The sequence below is a fragment of the Mus musculus genome, chromosome 18 (genome assembly GCF_000001635.26).
Source record: "Mus musculus strain C57BL/6J chromosome 18, GRCm38.p6 C57BL/6J".
NCBI lineage: Eukaryota > Metazoa > Chordata > Mammalia > Rodentia > Muridae > Mus > Mus musculus.
Window position 1 is genome coordinate 80,455,002 of NC_000084.6, and position 24,591 is coordinate 80,479,592.

Sequence of the window (24,591 nt, forward strand, 5' to 3'; positions counted from 1 at the left end):
TGTTCATGACAAACAGCATCAGTGTAGGTTCACAAATTATACAAAGTACATAATCTGGTGGGAGCCACTGACAGTGGGGAGGTAGGGAGCACTGTGTGGGGTGTGTGTAGCAGGGCAGAGTCTATGGAGGGAAGCATGTATATGGGAAACATCTGTGATTCTGCCGTGAACCTAAAGCTGACCTGAAAAACAAAGCCTGTTTTAAAAAAATAGACTATAGAGATTCTAAACTACCAACTCCATCAACAAAGACAGACCATCTCTTCGGTGCGGTGCGGTGCGGTGCGGTGCGGTGCGGTGCGGTGCGGTGCGGATATATTCATTCACCCTTTCACCCATGCGTGCATGTGTGAAAGACAGAGGTCAGCACCGAGTTTCTTCCTCTATCACTTTTTGCAGTTTCTTTTGTTGTTTTTGGGTATCTGATCTCACTGATTCAGACCTTGGCTGGCCATTCTTGGTGGGTACTGAGGATCTGAGCTCTAGCCCTCACACTCGCACAGGAAGGCTGCACCCACTGACCCAGCTCCAAAACCTTTGAATTTAAAACTGCGCAAATGAACAGTTCTGCAGCTGCGACTCAGGTGCTTCGGCCTGCTGGGATAGAATGTGTCCGTCGTGTCCCCCACCCCTGCCAGTATTCAGGCAGTGACTATAATGTCATGTCATGTAATACAGTCAGAGGTAATTTCCCATCCGGCTACAGCCAGCACTCATTCCCCAGCCAGTGCTGCCACCTGGTGGCCACTGCACACTAAGAGCACATGGAAATGATTGCCAGCATTGCAGTTCGTGTCCAACCAAGACACAGTGTTTGCCACAAACACACGTGGCCAACAGAGCTCCAAAGCCATCTTTAGTCAGCTAAATGAACAAGCTTTGAAAAGACACAGCCTAAGCTTTCTCTTTCCATCCATCTATGGCCCGACTCCTCCCACCGTGCTGGACTGACCTGCGATGGTGTGGGCATACAGACGGCTGCCGAAGGTGAAAACGTGCAGCTCATACAGCTTGGCGATTTTCTCCAGGAAATCCTTGCAGTGAGGCCTCAGGCGCGTGTGCAGCATGGGCTCCCCCCGGCCCAGCTGGAAGTGGAAGATGCCCTGGAAACAACCGTCCGGCGTGAGAAGAGGATGCAGGGAGAGCTGCCAGGCAGCGCCTGAGCTGTGGCCCAGCAAGGGTGTGCAGACATACAAGTCAGATGTGGGATTGCACAGGGCTATGAGGCCCACATACTGCATGAGCGAGGCTGGGGGGTCCTTGATCATGGAGGCCTCCAACTACCATGATAACTATGCCAACTGGCCACTGTACTAACAGGCTGCAATAACTACCTCTCATAACTGTAACCGTCCAGGACACTACTTCCTATAGACTACCTGGTAACTATCAATCACGACAAGCAACTGTAACTACTTAGGATCAACCATCTTAATAACTGTCTCTGATAACCACAACCAAGATAGGCTGCTAACGGCTGCAGCAACTCCCCAGCCATGGCACGCCTCAGCATAGTGGGGAGTCTTGGGATCGGTGCTGGACCATACATCCCATCTGCGCCGTTACCTTGGTAGCATCGCTGTTCTGAGCATAGCATGGTGACTCCTGGGCTTCTAATGAGAGTGACAGTGGCTAATGGTGAGACGGCTTCATTCAGAACACATGAGTGCGAAAACAGTGCTCTAGGTCACCTTGCAGGCAGGTGAAACCGTGTTTACTTCCATTATTATTTTTCAGATATGCTTGTTATCCATAGGAAACTAAGCTGCGATCCTTTTACTTCTATATCTCATTGTTTTCTCAGTAAAAATACTGATTTCTTTAACAATTACTGCCGGGCAGTGGTGGCGCACGCCTTTAATTCCAGCACTTGGGAGGCAGAGGCAGGCGGATTTCTGAGTTGGAGAACAGCCTGGTCTCGAAAAACAAAAAAGGTTAACACTTAGGCCAGATATCGCAAACACACCAGCAGGATGGTGAAACTGAACAAGCCATCACAGACAGAATAGGAAATTCGAGTATCAGCTTCCCCTCCACAACACTGAAGTTCAACAGCTGTCATGACTACTTCCTTAATGGAACAGGCATGGATGATGCTCAGGAGCAAGAATTAAATACCCCTTCCCTAAGAGTCCAGACAGCAGGAACTCAACTCAAAGGCTGAGTAAGCATCAAGGCCTGCAATTATGTTTCAGTGGTGGCCCAAGCCCAGGCCAAAGGTATCCTCAGAATAGACTAGAAGCTTCCTAGGAGAACTGATCTTAGCAGAGAACTAGTCCTACCTAAATCAGCCTATACCAGTGCTTCTCAGCCTTCCTAACACCGTGACCTGGCATACAGTTCCTCATGTTGTGGTGACCCCAGCCATAGTTATCCTTGTTCTACTGCACCACTTTTCTTCCCTCATGAGCCGTGATATAACTACCTGTGTCTCCTGTTCCTAGGCCCCCGTGAAGAGGTCAAGGGGCACAGGCGGCCTACACCGATGATGGGCACCTGCACTGAGGGGCACCTGCACCAATGGGCAGACACTAACTCTGGTCTTTTACAAGTGAGAACTGGTCTTGTTGAACTAGTTTAAAATGTGCAACTCCAAAGGTATAATGAAAGAGTCAACCCCAGCTCACGCAGAGTGCAGAGGTGCAGAGCCCCTTCCATCCCTGCGCCCTTCACAAGCTCGCTCTACAGGCAGGGATGAGACTGAACAATAATCTGCGTAGTATGGACTCCCGGCATCAAATACACTAGATACTTCTGTCAGACCCCACAGTACACAGGTACCTAGTGTGATGCAAGTAGGAGCTGTACCACTGAGGGAGGCAGAATTCTAGCCATATTACCCATATCACCATCACATCTGCAGCAGTTCACTCAAAGCAAAGGAATTAGGTTCTACGGTGAACCACACTCTAGGCTGTGATCAGCTTTTAGCATCTTCCCACCCCTAGACCTGGGCACAGCAGGACACATGCAGACCTGTAGTGGTACCCAAAATCTTTAACAATATAGTCTATGTGTCATTTGCTCAACAGCTAACATTTGAAAACATGGGACACAACCCAGGCCTTCCTGGTTAAAGGTCCGTCTCACTACTGGCTTTAGATCGCCTTTCTCTACTAGGCACTAAAAGCTTTTGCTCCTGAACCTCAACTCCCCAACGTGGGGCTCACTCCCCATTCAGGTTCAACTTGCATGAGATTCTACACCTGGCCACTTCCCATGTCACCCTGGAGAATTCAACTCCTTCATGGTGACGCCCAGGTTCTCTTTAACATGGCCTCAGATATCCTCTTGTTCTAGACATCTAACTCTAAGGCACTCTACACACACCTCTTCCCAAGAGCATGCCCCCAGCAGTGTTAACCAAACCCTTTCCACTCTTATAGGCTGCAGAGTAAAAATGGAAGGCAGCAGGTCCCCGTTTCCACAGCGACTGTTTCTGAACTCTTCTATCTTGAAGGGCCCTAGTAAGTGTGAGCCAACCTGACACAGAAGCTAATGCCAACAGGAAGAGAGAGAGCACTTCCCGTGCCACCTGGCCCAGCCCAGACACAGCTATGTGAAGTCTGCCCACAGCAGCTGACTGACCTGCCTCCCACATATAGGGTTCCCAGGAACTCACTTAACACAAGAGAGTGTACTTGGAAATGGACACTCTTGTGAGAGCCACCAAGGGAAAAGCTGGAGTCACTCACTTTGTTGGACATCTGGGGACAGTGCTGCTCAGTCGTATGAATCAGGGTCTGGTCCAAGTCAACCATGAGAACCAGTTTTCTGTTTCGATGTAGTCGCTGCTGATCCTCTCTTCCTAGTTTCTCAGCTTGCTAAAGTCAAAAAGTAAATGAGAAAAATGACAAAGTATATATATTTGGATTCAAAACGTAATTCAATTTTATTAAGAAAAGAGCACAAACAAGTTCCTAGCCATAGCACTGCTTCCTGTTAGGAGCCTGTCACAGCATTTCTAAGGAAAGTCTGGCTCAAGGGGAATGCAGGCCACCCCTGCTGCTGTGTCAGCAGTACCAAGAAGGTGACTAATCTACAAAACTAAGAGCTGTGGGGCTTCCAAGCATCCATGGAGAGACAGTTGTTTATGAACGGAAAAAAGGAAACGGGCAGCCAGCGGAGCTACATCTTAGGAAGCAGTCAGTATTCAGATGGGGCTGCCTATCAATCCACGCTCCAGAGTCCTCTGCTCACCTCAGAGCTCACCATCAACTCCGGCACACTGTGCACCATGGAAACCGTCGCTGTGGAAAGGGGGACCTGCTGCCTTCCATTTTTACTCTGCAGCCTGTAAGAGTGGAAAGGGTTTGGTTAACATTGTGTGGAAAGGCACATCTGTCATAACTGTGAATGTGGTGGTATGATTTCAGCAAGTGGTTACCAACACTACTATCCTAGCACACAACTCTCCTGTACAGACAGCTACGTGAATGCTGTCTTTCTTTTAAAAAAAGAAAACATGAGAAACTGGGCTCTAGGTCATACCTGCAGTCAGATACGGCAGTCACTAGTCAGCACAAGAGTCCATTCTCCCAGTAAACCAACTGCAGTTACATGGAAACAAACAAAAAATAGCAACAGCCACCCACCACCTACATTGCAGAATGAATAGAGATCATTTAAGAATCAGTGGTCATCTACATAGAGCATAAGAAAAGCAGGCAACTGTCAACACTGCAGGTGATCTGCTGTCTTTACAGTGAAGACAAAAAGCATTATGTCCTCCAGAAATACTGGAGAAGAAGAATACTCAACATATCTAGGGCATGAGGAAAGACAGCTGGAAAACAAAAAGGATTCTTTCCTGGGGAAACTGTTCAAGGTGCTGCCAAGGCAAAGCCAGCAGGACCCTGTGTCGTGCCTCAGTACCACAGGCTCAACCACCTGAGAGGCAAAGACACAGCCTCCTTCCATGTACTCACTGGGTCAGGTCCTGGCCACACTCGGCACACAGGCCCTTCATGACAACAGGATGGCTGCATCCTTCCAATCTCACCAGAAGTGCTCTGCAAAAACAAAAGCAAACATTAACAAACAAATTGCATTTAAAATATCTTAGTGGACGGACCATATGGTATAAGAAAGGGCACCCACGTGGGAACAGAGTCCCAAACGAGTCTTCAGGCTGGCTCTATCTGACTCTCAAATTACTCTACCAGGACAACCGTATACTGCAGAAGATAAAGAAAGAACTGCAGATGTCTATACAGATGGTCTCAATGAATATGTGCATATGATTTTCTCATGCTTCTGATAAGGAGCACATCAAAGCCAAAGCTTTACCTAGGAATACTGTAAGCACATGTTGGTATAATTCCAAAATACATTTTTGCTCTCTCCCAGATGATTCCCAGTCTAGACTGGCTCATATTCACCCAACATTTCTCTGACAGAACTATCATAATATCTCCAGTTGTTTGTTTTTTCCCTTTAAAACAGCATTTGACCAGGTAGCCCACACTGACCCTGAACTCACCATCCTCTGGCCTCAGCCTCGTAAGTACTGGGATCACAGGTGTATACCCACCTTGCCCACTTTCTAATTTTTAAATAAACACAAACTATTTTTCTTCTTATGTCCCCAAAAGCACTGCCTCAAGGATTAACATATACCTAAAGACCATAAAATCAGAGGCCGCACCTGATGACCAGCAGAGACTCCCATGTCTCTGCTACGGCTCAGTGGCTGCTACTACACAGGCGCGTGTGCTGCTGGAACCTAGCGGCATAAAAGTAGCCGAGTTTCCAGGAGGAGGGTCATCACCCAGAAGCAGAATGGTCCTGTCCTGCTGTACACTCAAGACCACTCTGCTAGTCTGCGCCCAGCAGAAGCTCCCAAAGGCCTTTCCTAGCATACTGTGACCCAGAGCGCTCGGCTCTCCCAGGGACCTGGCTAGAGGAGACTTCCCACGGCTCCCCTCACAGCACTCTGAGAGCTGAAGGAAAGCAGGACAAAGAAGGAACCAAAGCATGGCCTTGCAGGAACAACAAAGGGCATGTCCCCGCTATGTCACAGAACTAGAAGGCTGAGACCTAAGACACATTCACACAGTCCCGTGTCCAGCCTCAGTGGGCAGGGTCGTAAGTTCAGGGTACTCTATTCTGCACCTATCGCCTCCCTTCTTGTGTACGAGGTTTCAAAGGGACTCACCTGACCTGGGCATGTGCCCAAGGTCTACACTACAATTCAGGAAAGCCAGGAGAGACTTCCACTGGTACTGTGAGATACCACAGCCAAGAAAAAGCAACGCAAAAGGACCTTTAAGGCTCACACCTTATACAAAATCTGACTTAAAACAGATAACAACTAAACATAAAAGCCAGTGCTAGGTACCTAGCAGAATCTGTCTCTTGAGTTTTTAGTCAGGGAGGCCCCAGGAGTTAACCACAGTCCCAACAAAAAGATACTAGCTAGCATGAAGAGTTCTCATAACTCAACTGTAATACTGAGATCTTGATTAAAATAAGTCTAAACCAGTTAATAAAAGCTCATCTCTATTTGTTTTTTCCAGGCGGCTGTTCTAGGTTCCCTGTATTTTTGTACAAACATCAGGACCAGTTCAGCAGTTTCCACAAGCACAGCTGCTAAGCTCTGCTTGGGTAGCAAATTAGCATCTCTCACACACATGCCCAGTGACCACACCAGCCGCACAGGCTGCACAAGGAAGCATGTGATGTGCAACCTCCTCCCACCCACCAGCAGGATTACCCAGGTCTCACCTTACTATGGTTAAGTCAGACACAGGACCAGTTCCTTTAAGTGCCCCCTCCCAGCAGCCTGTGTGGACTCAGCCTGGTTTTCTACCTCCTTTTCTTCCCTGTCTAGAAACTATGTGCCAATTTACATGGTAGCACTGAGCTGCCATCAAGGACAGGGGTAAAGTTAGGAAGGAATTCTGTTGTGAGGGCAGAACTAGTAACAGAGCCAACAGCCTCAGTGGGTTACCTGCCCAGTTGGTCTTCCCTGGAGCATGGGCCCAGTATCAATTTTGCCGTGGGCAAAAATTCCTCTGAGAATAAGCTCCGCTTTATACACAGAAGAAACTTCTGTGTGGCCACAATCTAAGAAGTGGGCTATGCAACCCTGCTCCCAAAGACTTGGTGACAAGAATCCCATCACACAGATGGTGAAGTCTTGGCAAGTACAGAGGAAGCAAAGGTAGAAACAAAAGCGTCCAAAGCAGGGCTGGGACCAGAGTGAGGACACAGTCTATGTAGCATACTCCGACTCTATACTCTGGACACTGAACGGCCTCACTGTATGAACAAATTATGGTTTTTTGTACTAGAATCTAAGGGTTTTTTGTGCGTCTTATTCTACAAGGCAGATTTTGCCCTGGAACACATGAGATTTACAGATATTTACTAGATATTGCTCTATTACCTCACAGGGCACAGAATACCTGTAGCACAGTCCCACGGCCCAGACACGAGACCAACAGCACATCAGAGTATTAGTGTTCATCCAGTGTACTGGTGCACTCTCAGCATTCTAGACTTCATCCCTGATGAACAGTCGCCAGCCAATGAGCTAATCTACACGGAGAGCTAATATATGTGACAGCTTACCCCACCAAACCAACCTGGGACCGTACACAAGTGTCAGCTATCGTTGCATCTCTCATAGCATCTGCTGCCATACTCCGGCTGCCTATGTCCACTCGATGAGGCCCAACCCAATTCCTGTTTCTGGAACCTGGGAAGTGCAGGTGTTGAGGGCTGGGTCTGTGCTCCACAAACACAAGGCAGATAAAATGTGTGCCGGGGTGGCCCAGAGAGAACACACCCTCCACACTCGTCAAAGAAACTCAGCTGTCGCGAGGGGTTTAGAGGTCTGTCTGTCTGCATCCGTGTAAAGCCATCGCTGCTCCTTAAGCTCCAAAGTTGCAGGGTGCACCTACCTCCTGAAGGCACAAGACTTACATTCCCACCAGTAACACACAGCCAACGCACACACACACACAGTGCATAAGTGTATGAAATTAACATTGTCCACAATTTCATGTACCACATGAAAACTGAGACTTTAAAAAAACTATGAAACACAAAATACTTAATAAAATTAAAAATAAGTCATTTTTAAAATTAAATGGAACTGTGTGTGTGTGTATATATATATATATATATATATACATATATACATACTATATATATATGTATATATATAAAACATTTAAAAACCCATTAAGATCTTGGTTTTAAACTTTAAGATGTATATCTTTAAAGTATTTTCTAAGCATTTCAATATGGCTTTGTTCTATTTCTCTTCCTCAGTTTAAGATGCTCTTTCCCTGAGATGGTGAGCATTTATCACTTGTATGTGGCAACGACATCAGGTTTTATGCATGTCTAACTTATCTATTCCTCTACATCAATGAGTATTTCTTTTAACCGTTTTAAAAAAGGCTTATTTAATGTGTCTGGGTATTTTGCCTGCGTGGCTGGCAGAGAGCAGAGAGGGTGTTGGACTCTCTGGCACTGGACTTGCACATGGCTGTGAGTCACCATGTTGGTGCTGAGATTTGAATTCAGATCCCCCTGAGGAGCAGCCAGTGCTCTGAAGCTCTGAACCCTCTCTGCAGCCCCTCACTTAGTCTCTTTTAGGATGAGATAAAGGAGACATTTCATATACACATACAATTCTTACAGCCTATCTGCTGTTCCTAAGCAGACACACTTCAGAGCCCACCCACCTCAGAGGCCTCTCAAAAGCTGCTTAAAAGTCTACACACACATACAGAAAATAAATAAATACATCTTTTTTTTTTTTTTTAAGTCTACACACAAAACTCAGGAACCAAAAAGGCCGGGTGAGTTCTTTCCAAACTAGGAGCACAACACGATATAGCACAACTCCATCTGAAGACTGATCACCCATAGTCAACAGGCTCCATTAAAGTGACAGTTCTAGTTCATGAAAGACTGTGTTCTAACAAGTCATTATTTAGATAGAGCAGATGCCAACAATCAATATTTACCCAAAGAATATTCATTCATAAAAATTCTAGGTATGGGAGTGTAAAAGAAATCTAAGTCCTAAAGGCAAACTGTGTAGGCAACAGCTTCCGCAGCGCCCGTGATGGGCTCTGAGCATCTCTCCCCCTCTCCTCATCTAACCCCCTGCAGCACCCGTGATGGGCTCTGAGCATCTCTCCCCATCTAACCTTCCCACACTGAATGAGGAGGTAAACATAGGAGCAACTCTGAGTTACTTTGTTATACAGACCTTCCAAGATGGTTTTCTTTCTCTGCTGGAGCTGGTTAGGCAAAATGCCCTTTTCCCCAGTAAGCCACAGCAACTGAATGTCCCCTAAATGCAGGTCTGCCTCTTCTGCCTCATGATTTTTGTTTTAGAGGTTACATATTTAAAAAACTTATTTCTTTAAATTTTTTTTAAGATTGTAATATATCGGTTCTCCCTTCTAAATCTTCCTGGGTACCCTTCCTTCTAAAAGATTGTTGCTATATACATACATAGATTTGCCTCATCATGGAAGCACACCTGCCCAGTGTGTATGATGGTACTGTGTGTTTCCATGGCTGGAGAGTCAAACAGTGAGCTCGTACCTGGGGAAGGCTATTTCTGCCACTGTCAGCATCCCTGAGTTGCCTTGGTTTTTTTTTAAGGACTCTCTTATTATCTATTAGTTATTTTATAAGAGTGTTGCAGTTTTCCTCTTAACCCTGCTAGTTCATTGACTCTGACTACTCTATTTAACAAGCTTCAAGGCACAATGCCTGAGCAGTATTACTCTATTTTAATCCTTCAAACTAATCAGGCTGCCTCCTGGCCAAAATTCCAGTGATATCTGCATCCTAGTACTGATCTGGCTCTCTGGGCTCCAGATGTTTTCTCAGGGTGTCTCCTAGACTCTCTCTTCCAGTGACTAATCCTCACTTCCTCCCCCACCCCCTGTTCGTTCAGTCATCGGCTGACCAGCTACTTTATTGACCAATTATGGAATAATTGAGGAGTGATGTTTATACAACACTGAGACAGGAGAGTCCTAGAGTAAGGGCTGCAACCAGATGCTGGGGCACAGAAGCCAGCATCTGAGTAATATACAGGGCACAAGAACAGTATGCCTACACTCGTCCATGTTAGTGTGCTCATTGTTGTTGTCCTTGTTCAACTCAAATTTAGGCAGTCAAGATCTTAAGAGTATAGCTTCTGACATCACCAGGAGGCACAACCTTACAGCAAACTCTTGTTCTTACAACCTTCCTACCCTCTCTTCCACAATGACCCTGAACTTTAGGTACTAAAGATGTATTGTAAATGTATCCATTGGGACTGTGCTCCACAATTCTACATTTTGATTGGTTGTAGTTGTCTGTGATGGTCTCTGCTGCAAAGTGAAGTCTCCTTGATGTGGGGTGAGCATCTCTACTGGTTCTTATCACCTCCTTCCACCCAACTCTCCCAGTAATTACGTGTTCAAATGCCTCTGGGAACGTAAAGCCCTGCAGAGGATCAGGGCCATATGACAAACCAATTCAGGGGTTGTGTCTAACAGATGAAGGACGAGTGTTTTCAACCTCAGTAACTGTAACCTAGGTAAACGTTACAAACAGGCAAAGCGATACACAGTATCTATCACTCTTCCTACAACCCGGTACAGAGTATCAGTCTCCCATTCTCCCGGTTTGCCACTAAGCTCTAGGTCCATAATAAATAAGGTGTAAGGCGCACACTAAGTGGCATTTCATGGGCAACACCGGACCCACCACAGCCTACCAAGCAGAGGGCACTATGCACCTTCCACTCCCACCGCCCCCAGTTCCTTCTTTCATCCAACAGGATAAAGTACTGTGGAAACAGTCCTAGCATCGCTCAAAATCATTCATCATTTCAGCTTCAACCTGACACAGCTCTTTGGGAACAAACACAGATGTGGCAAGACTGGATGTTGCTAACAACCAAGACAGCAGTGACAACTACAACCACAGGATCTCACTTTTGTTAGCACACAAGCCTCTGACTCTGCTCTGGTCTCAGCAAAAACAAGTTATTATCAAGCAACCTGTCACTGAAGTCTGCTGTCACCCAGTGTACACATCTGGGCTCAGCTGTGCTACAGCACGCAGGCTGAGGATGACCACCCTTCATTCTTCAACAATAGGGTGCAGCCAACCCTGGGAGGAATCAGGAGGAACGATAAAGGGCAGAAAACCCCCAAAGATGTCAGATTTAGAAGGCCTGATCTGCCTCAGAAGAGATACCACGGAGGACCAAATAGTGTGGCACACACATGAAGGCTCAGGTCCAGTTTGTCCCAGAAGTAAGTTTTCGATTTTGGCAGGCTAGCTCAGCTATGCATTGTCTAGACAGTTGTCTAAGACCGCCACAGGCGTCTCAACAGTGGAGTGGGCTTGCTGCTTCTTCCTAGAGTGGCAGGTTCCACTGCTGCTGTGGGGGAGATTCGTGTGTGTGTGTGTGTGTGTGTGTGTGTGTGTGTGTGAGAGAGAGAGAGAGAGAGAGAGAGAGAGCGCGAGAGAACGCTCGTGAACAGATACCTCCTCTGCCCACAGGCAAGCTGAAGGTGGGCAAGAGCCTCTCAAAACAGTTCAGAATCCACTAATCCTAAGGATGGGATTAAAGTGTGGGTTGTGGGTGGGAGTTAGGAACCACCACACAATAATCACTCTACAAAGGTTTAATACAAATGTCAGTAAATGTGGCTCTCCCATGTGATTCTTCTCTCTCTCTCTCTCTCTCTCTCTCTCTCTCTCTCTCTCTTTCAAGACAGGGTTGCTCTGTATAGCCCTGGCTGTCCTGGAACTCACTCTGCAGACCAGGCTGGCCTCAAACTCAGAAATCCGCCTGCTTCTGCCTCCACCTCCCAAGTGCTGGGATTAAAGGTGTGCACCACCATGTGATCTTAAGAATATGTATCTGTAATCCAGTACTGGGAAAGACAGAGATGGTGTTGCTAGATGAACAATCTTCCAGGACTGCTCAGATAAGTTCATTATAAAGTAGTCTTAAGTGATTCTGAGACATGCTCAGACAGAAGTAAACTTCCAGGGTTATCAGGCCCGGCTGCTCCTTCCTGACACCTCTTCCAGCCCCTCCCTGGGGTAAAGCAGTCCCGTGATGGAACAGATGCTAGATGAAGCTGCACCAAACCCAGACATAGAAATCCTTCTAAAAATGGAAGGCTTCGGCCAGCGTACCTGGTGTGAGCCAGACAGGTCTTTGCTGACCAAGGTCTAACAGTCATGGCAAGCACCATTCCACACCAGGACCCAATAATACCTACTACTCTCTGTTTTCTCAAACAGGGAAATGCACATGCCGTTTATAAAGTCTTCCTAATATGTGAATCCCTCATTCAAAATGCTGAAGACCAGAAGCGCTGCTGTTCTGGGACCATTTGGAGTTTGGTGTGTTTACACAGGCTTCACAGGCGGAGCACTGGGAAACACAAAAGCATCTATGCCTTGGTTTGCGTTCTTAGAATATTTTAGATTTTGAATTTTAAAATTAAGGATACTTGGCCTGTATAACTAAATTGTGGGGGAAAGACCTTCTTAGGTGTAATCTATGTGCTACAAAAGTCTGTGGTGACTATGAATGAGGGGCTCTGTTGACCAGAGATGCTCAGTGGGACGCTGCTTCTGCAGGCTGAGGCCCTGAGGAAACAATTCACTGCTGAGCGGTCTTTGTAACAAGTGACTTAATCCAGTGATTTCTTTTTAAACCTTTTTTCCCCACAAAAAGTATGACAGGAATTTTGGGGGAGGCCAAAAGAGCTAGTAGTTGGGGGGGGGGGGAGTACTGCCCTTCTTATCAGCCCTGGGTCTATGGCCAAACACTCATGAATGAATCTGACAGGGGAAGGCAACCCATACCCTTGATATTTACTCCAGAGAAACTATTAGGACTGACAGAGGGGATACAAATGGAGCTTTAAGCAGGGGCCTTGTTACCTGCTCCTTCCTGTCACGCATGTACCTGCGGGCATACAGGAATACTATGGGAAACAGGAATGTCATCTCACTACACTTCTCCCCAGAATGCTGACAAGATGCTGTCCACAAATGCACAGAATAGGAAAAGGGAAGGAAGCATTTTAAATCAAAGTAATGTTGCTAGTGGCTTTTCTCAGAAGCAGAAACTCACGTGATATCACTGGACTGGCAGCCTCTGTCAGTGGCCCAGGATTACAAGAATCATTTCCAGAGGAAGCCAGACAGACAGCTCACTAAAGTCAGCCCCAAAGAAGCAAGTTTTCCTGGTGGTTGTACAACCCAGCGTACAGTGGGCAGGGGTAGGGTTAGGGTCCACAAATCAAGAACCCAGGCAGTATCTCAAAGATGCACTAGACGGAGTAACCAGGAAGACAAACAGGCAGGCAGGGTTCTCTGTCTATGACAAGGTCAGTGGAAAATGGAAATCTTCCTTGTGGAGAATGGTGGGCAGGAAATAGTCAACAAAGGAAAGATTTGACCAGTCCAAGAAGTGAGCAAAGGATATCAGAAAAGGAGCAGAAAGGATGGTTCCAAAGGGAAACTCTCAGCCCAACCCACAGCAGGCAGGAGCATGCACCTCTCCCAGCAGTTTCTGTTCTTTACAATCAAAACAATCACGGCCATGTGACCCACATGCCCACGTGTGAACTTAGGTTCAAAACACAACACTGGCAAAACTCAGAAATAAAACTAGACAGCGGCAGACCAAACCAAGTCAAGATCCTACAGAGTTAGGACACAAGTTTGACAGCTTAAGAGTCCTCACAAGAAATCCAGGACCAGGTACATCACCCGATAGTCTGGGCTCTGCCCTTTCCGTGGCTATGATGCAGAGCCGCCGGGTTTTTACAACAGCGTACACAAAGTTTTATGAGCGTTTGTAGAAACACACACGCCCCACACCTTCTATTTCAGTAACGAGACTGGAACCTGCCTGAGTAGTCCTGCGGCCACAGCCACCCAAGTTGCCTTCACTTACAAAGGTGGAGTCCACCAATTAGAGAAGAAGGACAAATGCAAAAGACATCCCAAAGGGGTAACCTTGGGTCACCGAGAACTCTCAAACTCAAACTATCTCGGGGCCGGTAGAACCACAAATGGTGACAATTCTACAGTCTCTACAGTTTCTTCCCGCCGACTCTTAGGGCGACCTGCACGCCCGGACTGTAACTGTAGCCAGAGACCCCACCACCATCACCACCACCACGACATCCTGAGAGCCCGGGATGTCCTAGTCTCTGCACACTCACCCAGGGGCCACCACCTGGCCTGGCTGCGCACACAGTTCACGGACCACGCCGGCGCGCTCCGACCTGAGCCTGCGCTCGGTCCGCGCGGCGCGCACGCAGCCCCCAGAGGCCGCGCGAGCCGGTGCCGGCCCTGCGGGCTGCGCGGAGGCTGCGGTTTCGCACACTGCCAGCACCGAGCCGATGCGCACGGTCGCGCCCGCCGCCACCTTCCACTCCAGCAGACGCAGCGGCGTGGGGCCGGGGCAGCGCACCTCTGCCCCGGCCACCGCCGGAGTGCACTCGGTGGGGACGCCGGCCGCGGGCGGCGCTTCCATCGTGACCCAGAGAGCGGCACGGACGGTCACAACAGAGGTGAGAGACGAAAACACAAGGCGCTCAGGGCGCGGCGCCCACCGCGGGCGGCGGCGACACTGGTGTTCCCGCTCCGACACCGGCTTCACCCGCCGCTCGCTGCGCACTCACTTCCGGGGGGGGGCGTGCTGCGTCACGGAGGGCGTGGCAGGCGACGTGCAGCCGCGTGACTGCGTGCTCTCAAGCGGCGGGCAAACACTCGGCCCTCGCGGAGCCGAGAGGCGCTGGTCCACACCCACGGAGCACCGGTCCGTGGTGTTGAGACCACAGCCATGTCACGCGGATCGCTGCCACAAGTTTTCTGTCACCCGCTGCTAGTCCTGACGCATCGAGACTACAGGTTCCGGCATGCAGTGCGAATCGATGTCATCTCCCGTCGTACACTGCGAATTCCGACTACGGGAGACTTCAGACTCCCGCATTCGGCGCGGACCGCTGTATTGGATTGTACGTTGTAGTCCTGACGTCGAGGGAAACTACAAGTCCCAGCATGCATCGCGGACCGTGGTCCCACCATTCCCGTCGTGCACTGCGAGGTTTACAAGTAAACTATGGGTCGCCGAAGCTATAGGTCCCGCTCCGCAGTGCTGTCCGTACGCCCGTAGTGGCGGCGGGCCTAGACTCGGTTCTTCTCTAGTCTGCTGCGCGGCGGAGGAGCTTGCGCAGTGGCGGCTCTTTTCAGAGCGGAGTTTATAGCATCGACGGCGGATTAAGAATGTCCGCCTCGCCTGCTTGCTCCTCCCGGGGCTGCTGTGCGCTAATTACTCATCAGGTCCTGCTTGGTGCGCGTATCAGGCCTACTAATGGGAGCCAGGAGGCACTCTGACTGGGGACTTCGCAGTTCTTGAATCCTATAAAGTAGCATTCTCATAAAGCTTGAGTGGGTGACCCGAGCCGTGAACACGCTTCTCTCAAGAGGCGTACACTTGTTACCTCATCTTCTGCCAATCCACCAGGCCTTCGTTGCTACGGGCTGTTTCAGTGAACAGCCTAAGCTGTAGCCTATAGCGTCAGAGGTGTCTGTTTCTAGATTTAAACCAAGAAAAAATTTTTAAAAATCCTTCAAAATTGCTTGTTGTAATTGTATAGGTTTTCAAGGGATAGCACTGTTCATTGATAGGTTCCCTAACTATACACTGCAGGTATAAATTACAGTTACTTGGGAAGAGGGAGTCTTCAATTGAGAAAATGCCTGTATAGATAGGTCTGTGGGCAAGCCTGTAAGGCATTTTCTTATGTGACCATTATGTGTGGTGCCACCCCTGGGCTGGTGGTCCTGGGTTCTATAAGATAGCCGACTGAGCTAGCCAGGAGGAACAAGCTAGTAAGCAACACCCTTCTATGGGCTCTGCATCAGCTCCTGCCTCCAGGTTCTGTCTCTGGTTCCTGCCCTGATTTCCTTTCCTCCCCAATCTTTCTGTTTCATCATAGCAATAGTTACCCTAACTGAAACAGGCAGTGATGTGGAAGTGTAGGCAAAATAGACCCTTTCCCTCCCAAGTTGCTTTTGGGCTCTGTGTTTTATCCCTAACCATCCCTAAGACACCAGGTAAGGATTGCAGTTTGCACAAGCAAAGAGTTCTCCATGTTACTTATACTAGTCTACCAGTAAATAGATGGGGAACTGAATTGTGCAACCAGATCATGAAACTTAAGGTCCAGAGGATGTGACTGCTGTCCTAGGGCCAGATCCACCAGGCAGTTACTTTGTAGGAGTTTGAGACCAAACCTGAGCACCAGGCAGATCGTAGGAACTGGTACTCATTGGAAAGAAAGGTAGCTGGTTTGCATATGGTTAGCTTTGCTATGCTGATAGGCACCTGGGTTTGAGACTTAACATACTATATGTGTGATGCAGTGATTTTTATCCCCAAGGGGCAGAAGGCCCTGCCTCTCTTGAATTCCAGCCTGATTTACTTCACTGTTTTTCAAAACCTGGACCATAATTACCTCATCCATTTTCCTGGCTGAGATAGGCTTCTTTCAGCTTCAACTTTGTTCTCTGATGAGCAGACTCTGGTCAATGCTAGTGAGGCTAAAACAAAGAGGCAGTTAAGAGGAGAGATAAGAGGACTGCCAGGGCAAGGGTAATTAACCCCTCGGGAAGGCCAGATTTCCCACGCTTGCAGACCTTCATCTGCAAGTTTGTATGCCATGGCCTGTTTCATGCATCAACTTGTGACTTTAAAAACATGCTTCGAGCACATATCTTGTAAAGGTAAGCGAACACCAGCTTGGACTGGGCTGTGATAGATGTAAAACTACATACAACATTTCTAAAATAGGAAAAGCTTCGTGACATCGGGCTTAGCATTGATTTCTTAGCATGACAGAGATCCACAGGCAAGAACAATAAGGACAGATAAAATTACATCAAGCTTTTAAGATGTCTGCTATCAGAGGACACAACATGAAAATACAGCCTGCCAAATAAGAAAGCATTTGCAAGGTGTTCGGGGCTGATGTCCAGAACATGCAAAGGAAATCAAAGCAAGAATCAAACAACGTAATTTTAAAGTGGGCAGGCGGGGTTTGATCTTCAGAACTGAGCGCAAAAAGAGGCGAAGTAGGCATTTTCTCAAAGGAAGTATATCTTTTCAAATGAACAAAAATAGCAGGGTCTGGGGATTAGCTGAGTTGTAGACTTCTTAGCTGGGATGTATAAAGGCCCTGCCTTTGCCCCCTCAAGCTACAGAGGGAAGAGAAAAAAATAATTCATTATTTTGATGTGCCTGGCAGGTCACCACCACCAGGTGTGCCCGTGAATGAAGGATGATTACAAGTTTAAGGCCAGAAAGACACATATAACCTGTCTCAAAAACCCAAGATGATAATAAATGACCAATTATGTCACGGCGAGTTGCCTTGACTGGGTGTCACCAGGTTCTTGGAATCTTACTCAAAAGCACACAGAGAGGAAAGCAGGGAGTTTTATTCTCAAGCAAAACAAAGGAGCAGAGCAGATGAATCACAAGGGAGCAGTGAGCTGTTTGAACTAGAATGCTCAAGGCGAGGTTATTGTTTGAACCTTTCTTTTATAGAGTCCAAAAGGAGGAGGAGTTGGGTACTACGGATAGAATATAGGTGGTTTTCTGTTTTGATTGACTGACTGGAATTGTGGGAGCCTCTTCACTAGGCATGACTTTTGCTTTGATAGAGCTGATTCTAATCAAATCAATGCCTCGTCATGCCTAGGGGTAAGATAAGTAGGTAAGGGATTCTTTTTCCCCAAAAAAGTTAATTTTGAAGACACAGTTTGCCTTACACTGAAAACCAGTCTAAGCTGGATTCGACACTATCCTTAAATTCAAGAGGAGAACTTACAGTGGCTCTGGTTTCAGAGTCATGAAGGATGAAGGAGAAAGGGGCTGTGGAGTCTTCCTTTACAGTCAAGGAAAGCTGCTGAGGTCAGGCATGTGGCAAGGAAGGCTACAGGTGGAGACCCTGAGAGGCCACGAGGGAAGTTGTGAATTATGTTGTAGACTCCGAGGTGTGCCATTCCTGCCCAGGAGAGCTGCACACTGGAAGTGGAACCAGCTCAAGAGAAGTGTGTGCCGTCAGCGGAGCTGGAGGGATGAAGCCATCTCCCACATGAGACCTTGACATGAGACACGGAGTCACAGGATTTTCTTTGGTCCAGTGTTTCCTCAGTATGCCCCAATTCCTCCACTTTGGAATGGCAGTGTATATTCTATGCCTTGAATGTTAGAAGGATGTAATTCACTTTGTGATTTGCAGGGGGTTACAGCTAAGAATTGCTTTGAGTCTCAGAGGAGACCTTAAACTTTTAGACAGTCTTGAGACTGAAAGACTCTATAACACTTTTGAAGTTGAACTAAATGAATTTTGCACTGCGATATGGCCATAAGCCCATGGAGGCCAGGGAGTGGAATATAGTAGTTTGAATGAAAGTGGCCCCCATAAGCTCTTACATTTGAATACTTGGTCCAAAGTTGGTAGAACTGTTTGAGAAGGATTTGGAGGTACAGCCGCATTGGGAGAGGTAATGTTATTGGAGATAGGCTTTGAGATGTCAAAAGCCAGCACCATTTCCATGTTAGCTCCCTCGGCCTTGCGGTTGTAAGTTCTCAGCTCCTGTTTGCCCTGTCTGCCTCCCTGCCTCCATGCCCTCTGTCATGATGGCCACAGCCTCGCCCTCTGGAGCTGTAAGTCACCTTGCTGGGTGCCTCTTCACGGCAATGGAGAAGCAGCTAAGATGAAGTTATTAAAGGTGGCCAGGGAGCTATTTGTCAGAGTGTGGGTTAATTATTCTTTGTTTCAGTGATAAAGTACCATAACCTACAGCAGCTTATGGAAGAGAGAGTTTATTTTGTCTTACAGTTATGGAGAGAGTCTTTGTAATGGTGGGAGTGCTATGACAGCAGGCGCCAGAGCAGGAGACTAGAGAGCACCTCTCTGACCTCAAATGGGAATCAGAGAGTCCACTGGAAATGACCAGGCGATAAACTTTCAAAGCCTGCCTGCAGGGGCATCTATCCTCCAGCAAGACTCCACATGGTTCCATAACCTCTCCAAATAACACCAACAGCCAGGAAGCAAGTTCAATCAGCTGAGCCCGTGGAATAAATTTCTCCTTCAAAACACACTTGACACATAGTGACATAATTGCTTTTGTTTGGAGAGGGGTGTGCATGCAGCCCAAGGAAGAAGTCTTTGATCTCTAAGTGTATTGTTAAGAAGTGTGTGTGTGTGTGTTTAGCTCAAGCCAAACAGGTCTATAGGTTGCTAACTCTTCTCTATGCTTGCAAGCCTCAATTAGAGTGCTTTATGCAAATGAGTGCTTTATCGGAATATCTCCCATAGCATTAGGGCAGCCATTATCAAAACAAGTCATGTTGGAAAAGGTATGAGGAGTTGAAAGCCTACTTACCACTAGCAGGTATATAAAATGTCACCACTATGGAGGCCCTTTGGGATTCCTGTGTACCCTAGTCATCCTAAGAATGGTCAGGGAGTGTACTCATCCAGGAGAATTAGAAGCAGTGTTTAGAAGAGATGCTTTCATGCCCAGGTTCATAGAATCATTATCCATAGTAGCCAAACAGAAGCAACCAAAAAGCCTGTGTTTGCTGTGATGATGAACAAAGGGTTATGCATACATACTGTAGGGTACTATTCAGCCTTACAGATAGTGAAGGCCTGGCTCGTACTACAATGTGGCGAGCACTGAAGACAGGTTAGATGAAATAAGCTACTCACAAAAGGACACATACTGCATAAATCTCCTATGATGTGCCTAATGTAATCAGTTCCTAAAGAATAGGTTGACTAGTTAGTGATTGCAAGAAGGGACGTAGGCACGGTCTAGCAGATACAGAGTTCTGGAAATCCGTGGTACATAGTAAGCAGGGCGATGCTCTGTCGTGTTGTATGGTAAGTTCTATGTGAAATTTTTAAATAACAATGAAAATTCCCAAAGAAGAGAGTAAGAGAAACCTTACCAGATGGAATATGATAATCATGTCTTAGACTGTTTGGAAAAATCCCTTTGCATGGTTTCAGTTAATTTTTAGCATAGTAAAATAGATATTGTAGGGATATTTTTTGGAGCGCTGGGAATCGAATCTAGGGCCTTGCACATGTAAAACTAGTGATCTACCATTGAGCGATATCCCCTAAAATTAATATTAATTTTTGTGAATCAAATACTCTAATAATACTCTTGTTTTTAATTTCACAATATTTTATTTCAGAATTGCTTGGAAAGTGTGAGACTAGATAAGGAGAGTTGGTTACACAGAATAAAGAAAGCTGCATTATATTTAGATCCTTTATCAATTAAAAATCAAAACACAACACTTTATTTATTGAGTGTGTGGTGTGTGGATGTATAGAAGCTTGTGTACCACAGCACTCATGTGGTGGCCAGTGGACAATGTGATGGCAGCTGGTTCCCTCCCTCTACCATCTGGGTCTTGGGGAATGGACTGGAAGCGTCAGGCTTGGCAGCAAGCATCTTTACATGCTGAGCCACCTTGCTGGCACTCAATGCTCCATAAAGGCTGCTTCTTGTCTACTTCTAAGAAATTAGTATTTTCTAAGCAAGAAAGTAAGACAATGCGTGTCACTTTCCACTATACTGGATTGCTTTTCTACTTTCTGAAAAATCTTTTATATTTCTTCTCCCAAGTAATAAATAGCCTTGGATTTTAGTTACATGATATGAATCCTAATCTTAGTTGCCAACTTGTTGGGATCCAGTGTCAACTAAGAAGGCACTTCTGGGAATGATTGACAGAGGAGAACACCCTCCAGAGTGGGTGGCACCTTCCTGTAGTCATCCTAAATATAAAGAGACCTGGGCAAAAGAAGCAGTCTTCTTCGCCTCCCTGACTTTGCTTCTTAATGATGAACGTGTCTACTCTGTAGCTGTGGTGGCCACGCTTCACTGACATCAGATGCCGGCTTTCTTGACTTTCCAATGTGAACTGAACACCAGGGACTTTCCAGGAGTCTTCTAGGCCAGCGGCACTAACTTGGAACTGCAGAGGCGCCCAGACTCACAAACTGAGTAGTCCCAGGCTCTCAGGCTCTCCAGCATGGGGGCAGCCGTTGTTGGACTACATGGCCTTTCTACTGTGGCAGACTGTGTCCCTCCCTAAATTCTGAGCCAAAATAAATCTTTAAATTGCCTCAGTCAGATATTTTCTTACAGTGACAAGAAAAGGGATAGAGGAAATTGGTGTTGAGGAGTGGAGCTGTTGCCATGACCACAGGAGTGCATGGTTTATAGGACTTTGGAACTGGTTTGTGGGAGAAAGATACAAAAAAGCAAGTAGTGAAGACGGCTACAGGGTTTCAGAGGAGAACAAAGGCCATGCTAGGAATGGAATGAGAGGCTATTCATATACTTTGTGGGGGAGAGAGGGGTGGTGGTGGAAATCTGGTCATTTTCTGCCTGCGTCCTAAAACTTGAATGAGGCTGAATTCAAAAGGAACAGGCTAAGTTAGTTTGGCAGAGGAACATTAAAGACAGAGTAGTATTAAGCCTGCAATGGTTACGGCCATTGCACCTGAGACTCACAGTGAGAATTTAAAGCATATCAAAACTATGCAGTTTGACAAGGAAAGATACACAAGAGAGTTTAAAGTTGCAAACAAGGTAGGGGAGGGGGAACAGCTATGGTTGTTAAGGACATTAGTGTCACTAAAGTGGAGACCTGGGCTCTGCACCCACCCACTGAAGGCTCCACTTGTGTGCAAACACAAATTCGTTTGAAGGAAGAGAGGCTGTGTTGACAGTGCCACCGAGGGACTGTTTGGTTCCCAAACACTGCATAGGGAAGCGTTCTCCCAGGGTCAGAAACAAAAGCTGCAGAAGGCGTTGCAGTGGTGGTAGAAACATGCCAACTACATCATGAGCCAGCAACGGAACTTGCCAGGATCAGTCACAGGGTGAGGGCTTTGCAGGCATTCAGAATGCAAGCGTGGACTGGTGAGATGGCTCAGAGGTCAGGAGCACAGGTGGCTGCTCTTCTGGAAGACCAGGGTACAGTTCTCAGCAACCTCATGGAGCCTAACAACTGTCAATAACTCCAGTTCCAGAGGGTCTGACATCCTCTCCCGGCCTGCAGGCATGTGATACTGAGACACACACACAGGCAAAACATTCACGCATATAACAGTAAAACGCAAAATGCAGAAGCAAGAGGGCTATGGAAGCTCGCACCAAAGTTTCATGGTGGCACTGGTGGCAGGCAATGTTGACAGGGTCAGAGTCCCCACAAGGAGGCCATGGGAGACCATTGTGGGAAACACGCAAGGTGAAGCCTAAATTGCAGCGGAGAGCCTGGAACGTTGGAGATACCCGAAGCATGATACACCCACAAGGAAATCTACAGGCATGGAATCAAGCTGGCTCAAAAGAGAGGTCACACGTGCTATAGGTGGTAAAGGTGTAGGGTGGGCTACCTGGAGGTCACTGGAAATTAGATGATTTTGTGACGAATTCCAGATGCTGGCAATGGAGATGAAAGTTGGGTGTTTTCCCTGCAGGGCTTCAGCTTGCTCTAGGTTCCACTTTCATTGCAATTTCTCCATTCTCCCTTTGGGGATATGTGTTTATTTTGTCCCATTGCATTTTAGAAGGTATGTAATTTAAAACGTTTAAACAGGATTGCCTTGAGTCTCAGAAGATACATTGAACTTTTGAAAGGTTTTCAAACTGTTAAGACTTTGGGGGACTTTTGAAGATGAAATTAAATGTGACTTGAGATGACCACAAACATTTTGGGGGACCTGGAGTAGAAAGTTAAAGTGTTGTGCTCGGGTGTCAATTTGACAAGGGGTGGTGGACCTGTGATGGTTAGCCTTTACTGTCAACCTGACAGGATTAGGAACCACCTCATGGATCTATCTCTAGAAATCTCCCGTGAGGGTTAACTTAGGGTGGAGGGTCTACCTGGAATGTGGGCTGCACTGTCCCATGGGCTAGGGAAAAGGGGAATAGTCCAGTGGAACTCCAGGATCGGCCTCCATTTCCTGACTGTGCCAGTCTGCGTCCTGGGGAGCAGCCAGCCAGGATTCCTCAGCCCGGCGGGCAAGAATGAAAGGTTTCTGGGGGATTCGGCTTTACAGCTCTCTGGGGGAAGCTGGAGCAAGGCAAGCTAGGAGCCTGAGTCAGACACCAAGCAGGAAGTAGCTGCAGTCAAGCATGGGTTTGAGGTCCAGCGATGACTGCTTCCGGAAAGAAAACTCTTCCCTGGGGTGTTACAGCTCGACAAGACAGGCGCTCTCACACAGCCTTTGGTGAAATCACTCCTGCACTTTATTCCTTGTGGACAGGGACCCTATAAACATTTTTGGGGTGGGATCTAGGGGTCAATCTTCCCATTGGCTCAGTCTGAGAAGTTAGGGACCCCCCCCCCCCATTTGCATGGGGAAGGACTTCAGGTGTTGTTCTCACATGACTGATTGTCATGGTCCTCTTACTGGGGTGGTCACATCTCCAGGACAGGAATCTTGTCGGGAGCTAGTCTGAACTCCTGCCATTCTCAGTAATGAGTTTTATTGGGGGTTTTGAACTTTGCTGCAACCTTACCAGTCTGGTGGCAAGGTCCACTGCCCCACAACTGTGGACGACAATGTGACCAGCCACCTCACCTTCCTGCCCATGCCTTCCCAGCATGAAGGGTTATGTCCCTTCTTAAACTATGATGCTGAATAAATACTCTTTTCCTAAAGTTGCTTCTGTCAATTTTCTTTTCCTCTCTTCCCTTCCCTCCCCTCCCCTCCCCTTCCCTTCCCTTCCCTTCCCTTCCCTTCCCTTCCCTTCCCTTCCCTTCCCTTCCCTTCCCTTCCCTTTTCTTTTCTTTCCTTTTCTTTTTCTTTCTTATTACAGTAACTGGAAAAGCAACTAATACAGAGAGAGAGAAACGGCTTCTGCTTTGAAATTGTTAAGACTTTGGGGACTTTTGACTTCTCTGTCCTGGCGCCCTCACCAGTGCTGTTTTCTAGCTCCTTAGCTATCGACCGTGGCCAGCCTCTTGGCAACACTGCCTCTGTGCTTCCCGTGTGTGACCCTCCTGTTCTGACAGTCTCTAAGTGCCAGGGTGTAAGTTACTCTTCTTGCTGATGTCACCAAATACCTATCAAGAAGCAATGTAAGGGAGGGAAGGTTTATTCTGGCTTAATGTGTGAAGGGATGGAATCTACGATGGTGGCATCCAGCCACCTTGCATCGCTAGTTCGGAAGCAGGGCAGGAAATAGACTGGGTTATTAAAAGCTCAAGACCCACTCACTCCCAGTGACCCGCTTTCTCTAGTGAGGCTCCACTTGCAGCACCACCAGCCAGGAACCAAGTATGCGAATCTGTGAGCCTATGGAAGACATTTTCCATTCAATTCACATTCCGCCCTTGCTCCCCCTCCCCCCCAGGCCGTCTCGTAAAGCAAACTGCACTGATTCCAACTTCAGAGGTCCCTTGGCTTTAGCAGTCCTGGCATGATGATGAAAACTCTGCCCTAAGTTTTCCAGTATGGATCCAGC

At 47.3% G+C, this 24,591-nt stretch overlaps 1 protein-coding gene across 4 annotated transcripts in view; it reads right to left on the minus strand.

Annotated features, from left to right (window-relative positions):
• Positions 1 to 23,738, minus strand: part of Ctdp1 (CTD (carboxy-terminal domain, RNA polymerase II, polypeptide A) phosphatase, subunit 1) — a 70,781-nt gene extending 47,043 nt beyond the window's left edge. For 2 of the 4 annotated variants that reach the window (XR_003952539.1, XM_006526525.4), the window contains exons 1-5: positions 14,232 to 23,738; positions 4,929 to 5,012; positions 4,201 to 4,294; positions 3,696 to 3,824; positions 953 to 1,103 (exon numbers count right to left, since the gene is read on the minus strand). Coding sequence is in view for 3 of the 4 variants with exons in the window: in XM_006526525.4 (XP_006526588.1) it covers positions 953 to 1,103; positions 3,696 to 3,824; positions 4,201 to 4,294; positions 4,929 to 5,012; positions 14,232 to 14,545 (772 nt within the window). In the remaining variant the exon portion in view is untranslated. The remainder of the gene's footprint in view (positions 1 to 952; positions 1,104 to 3,695; positions 3,825 to 4,200; positions 4,295 to 4,928; positions 5,013 to 14,231) is intronic. The other 2 variants (XM_011247096.2, NM_026295.3) reach the window with 2 other exon arrangements.
• Positions 23,739 to 24,591: the final 853 nt, after the last annotated feature.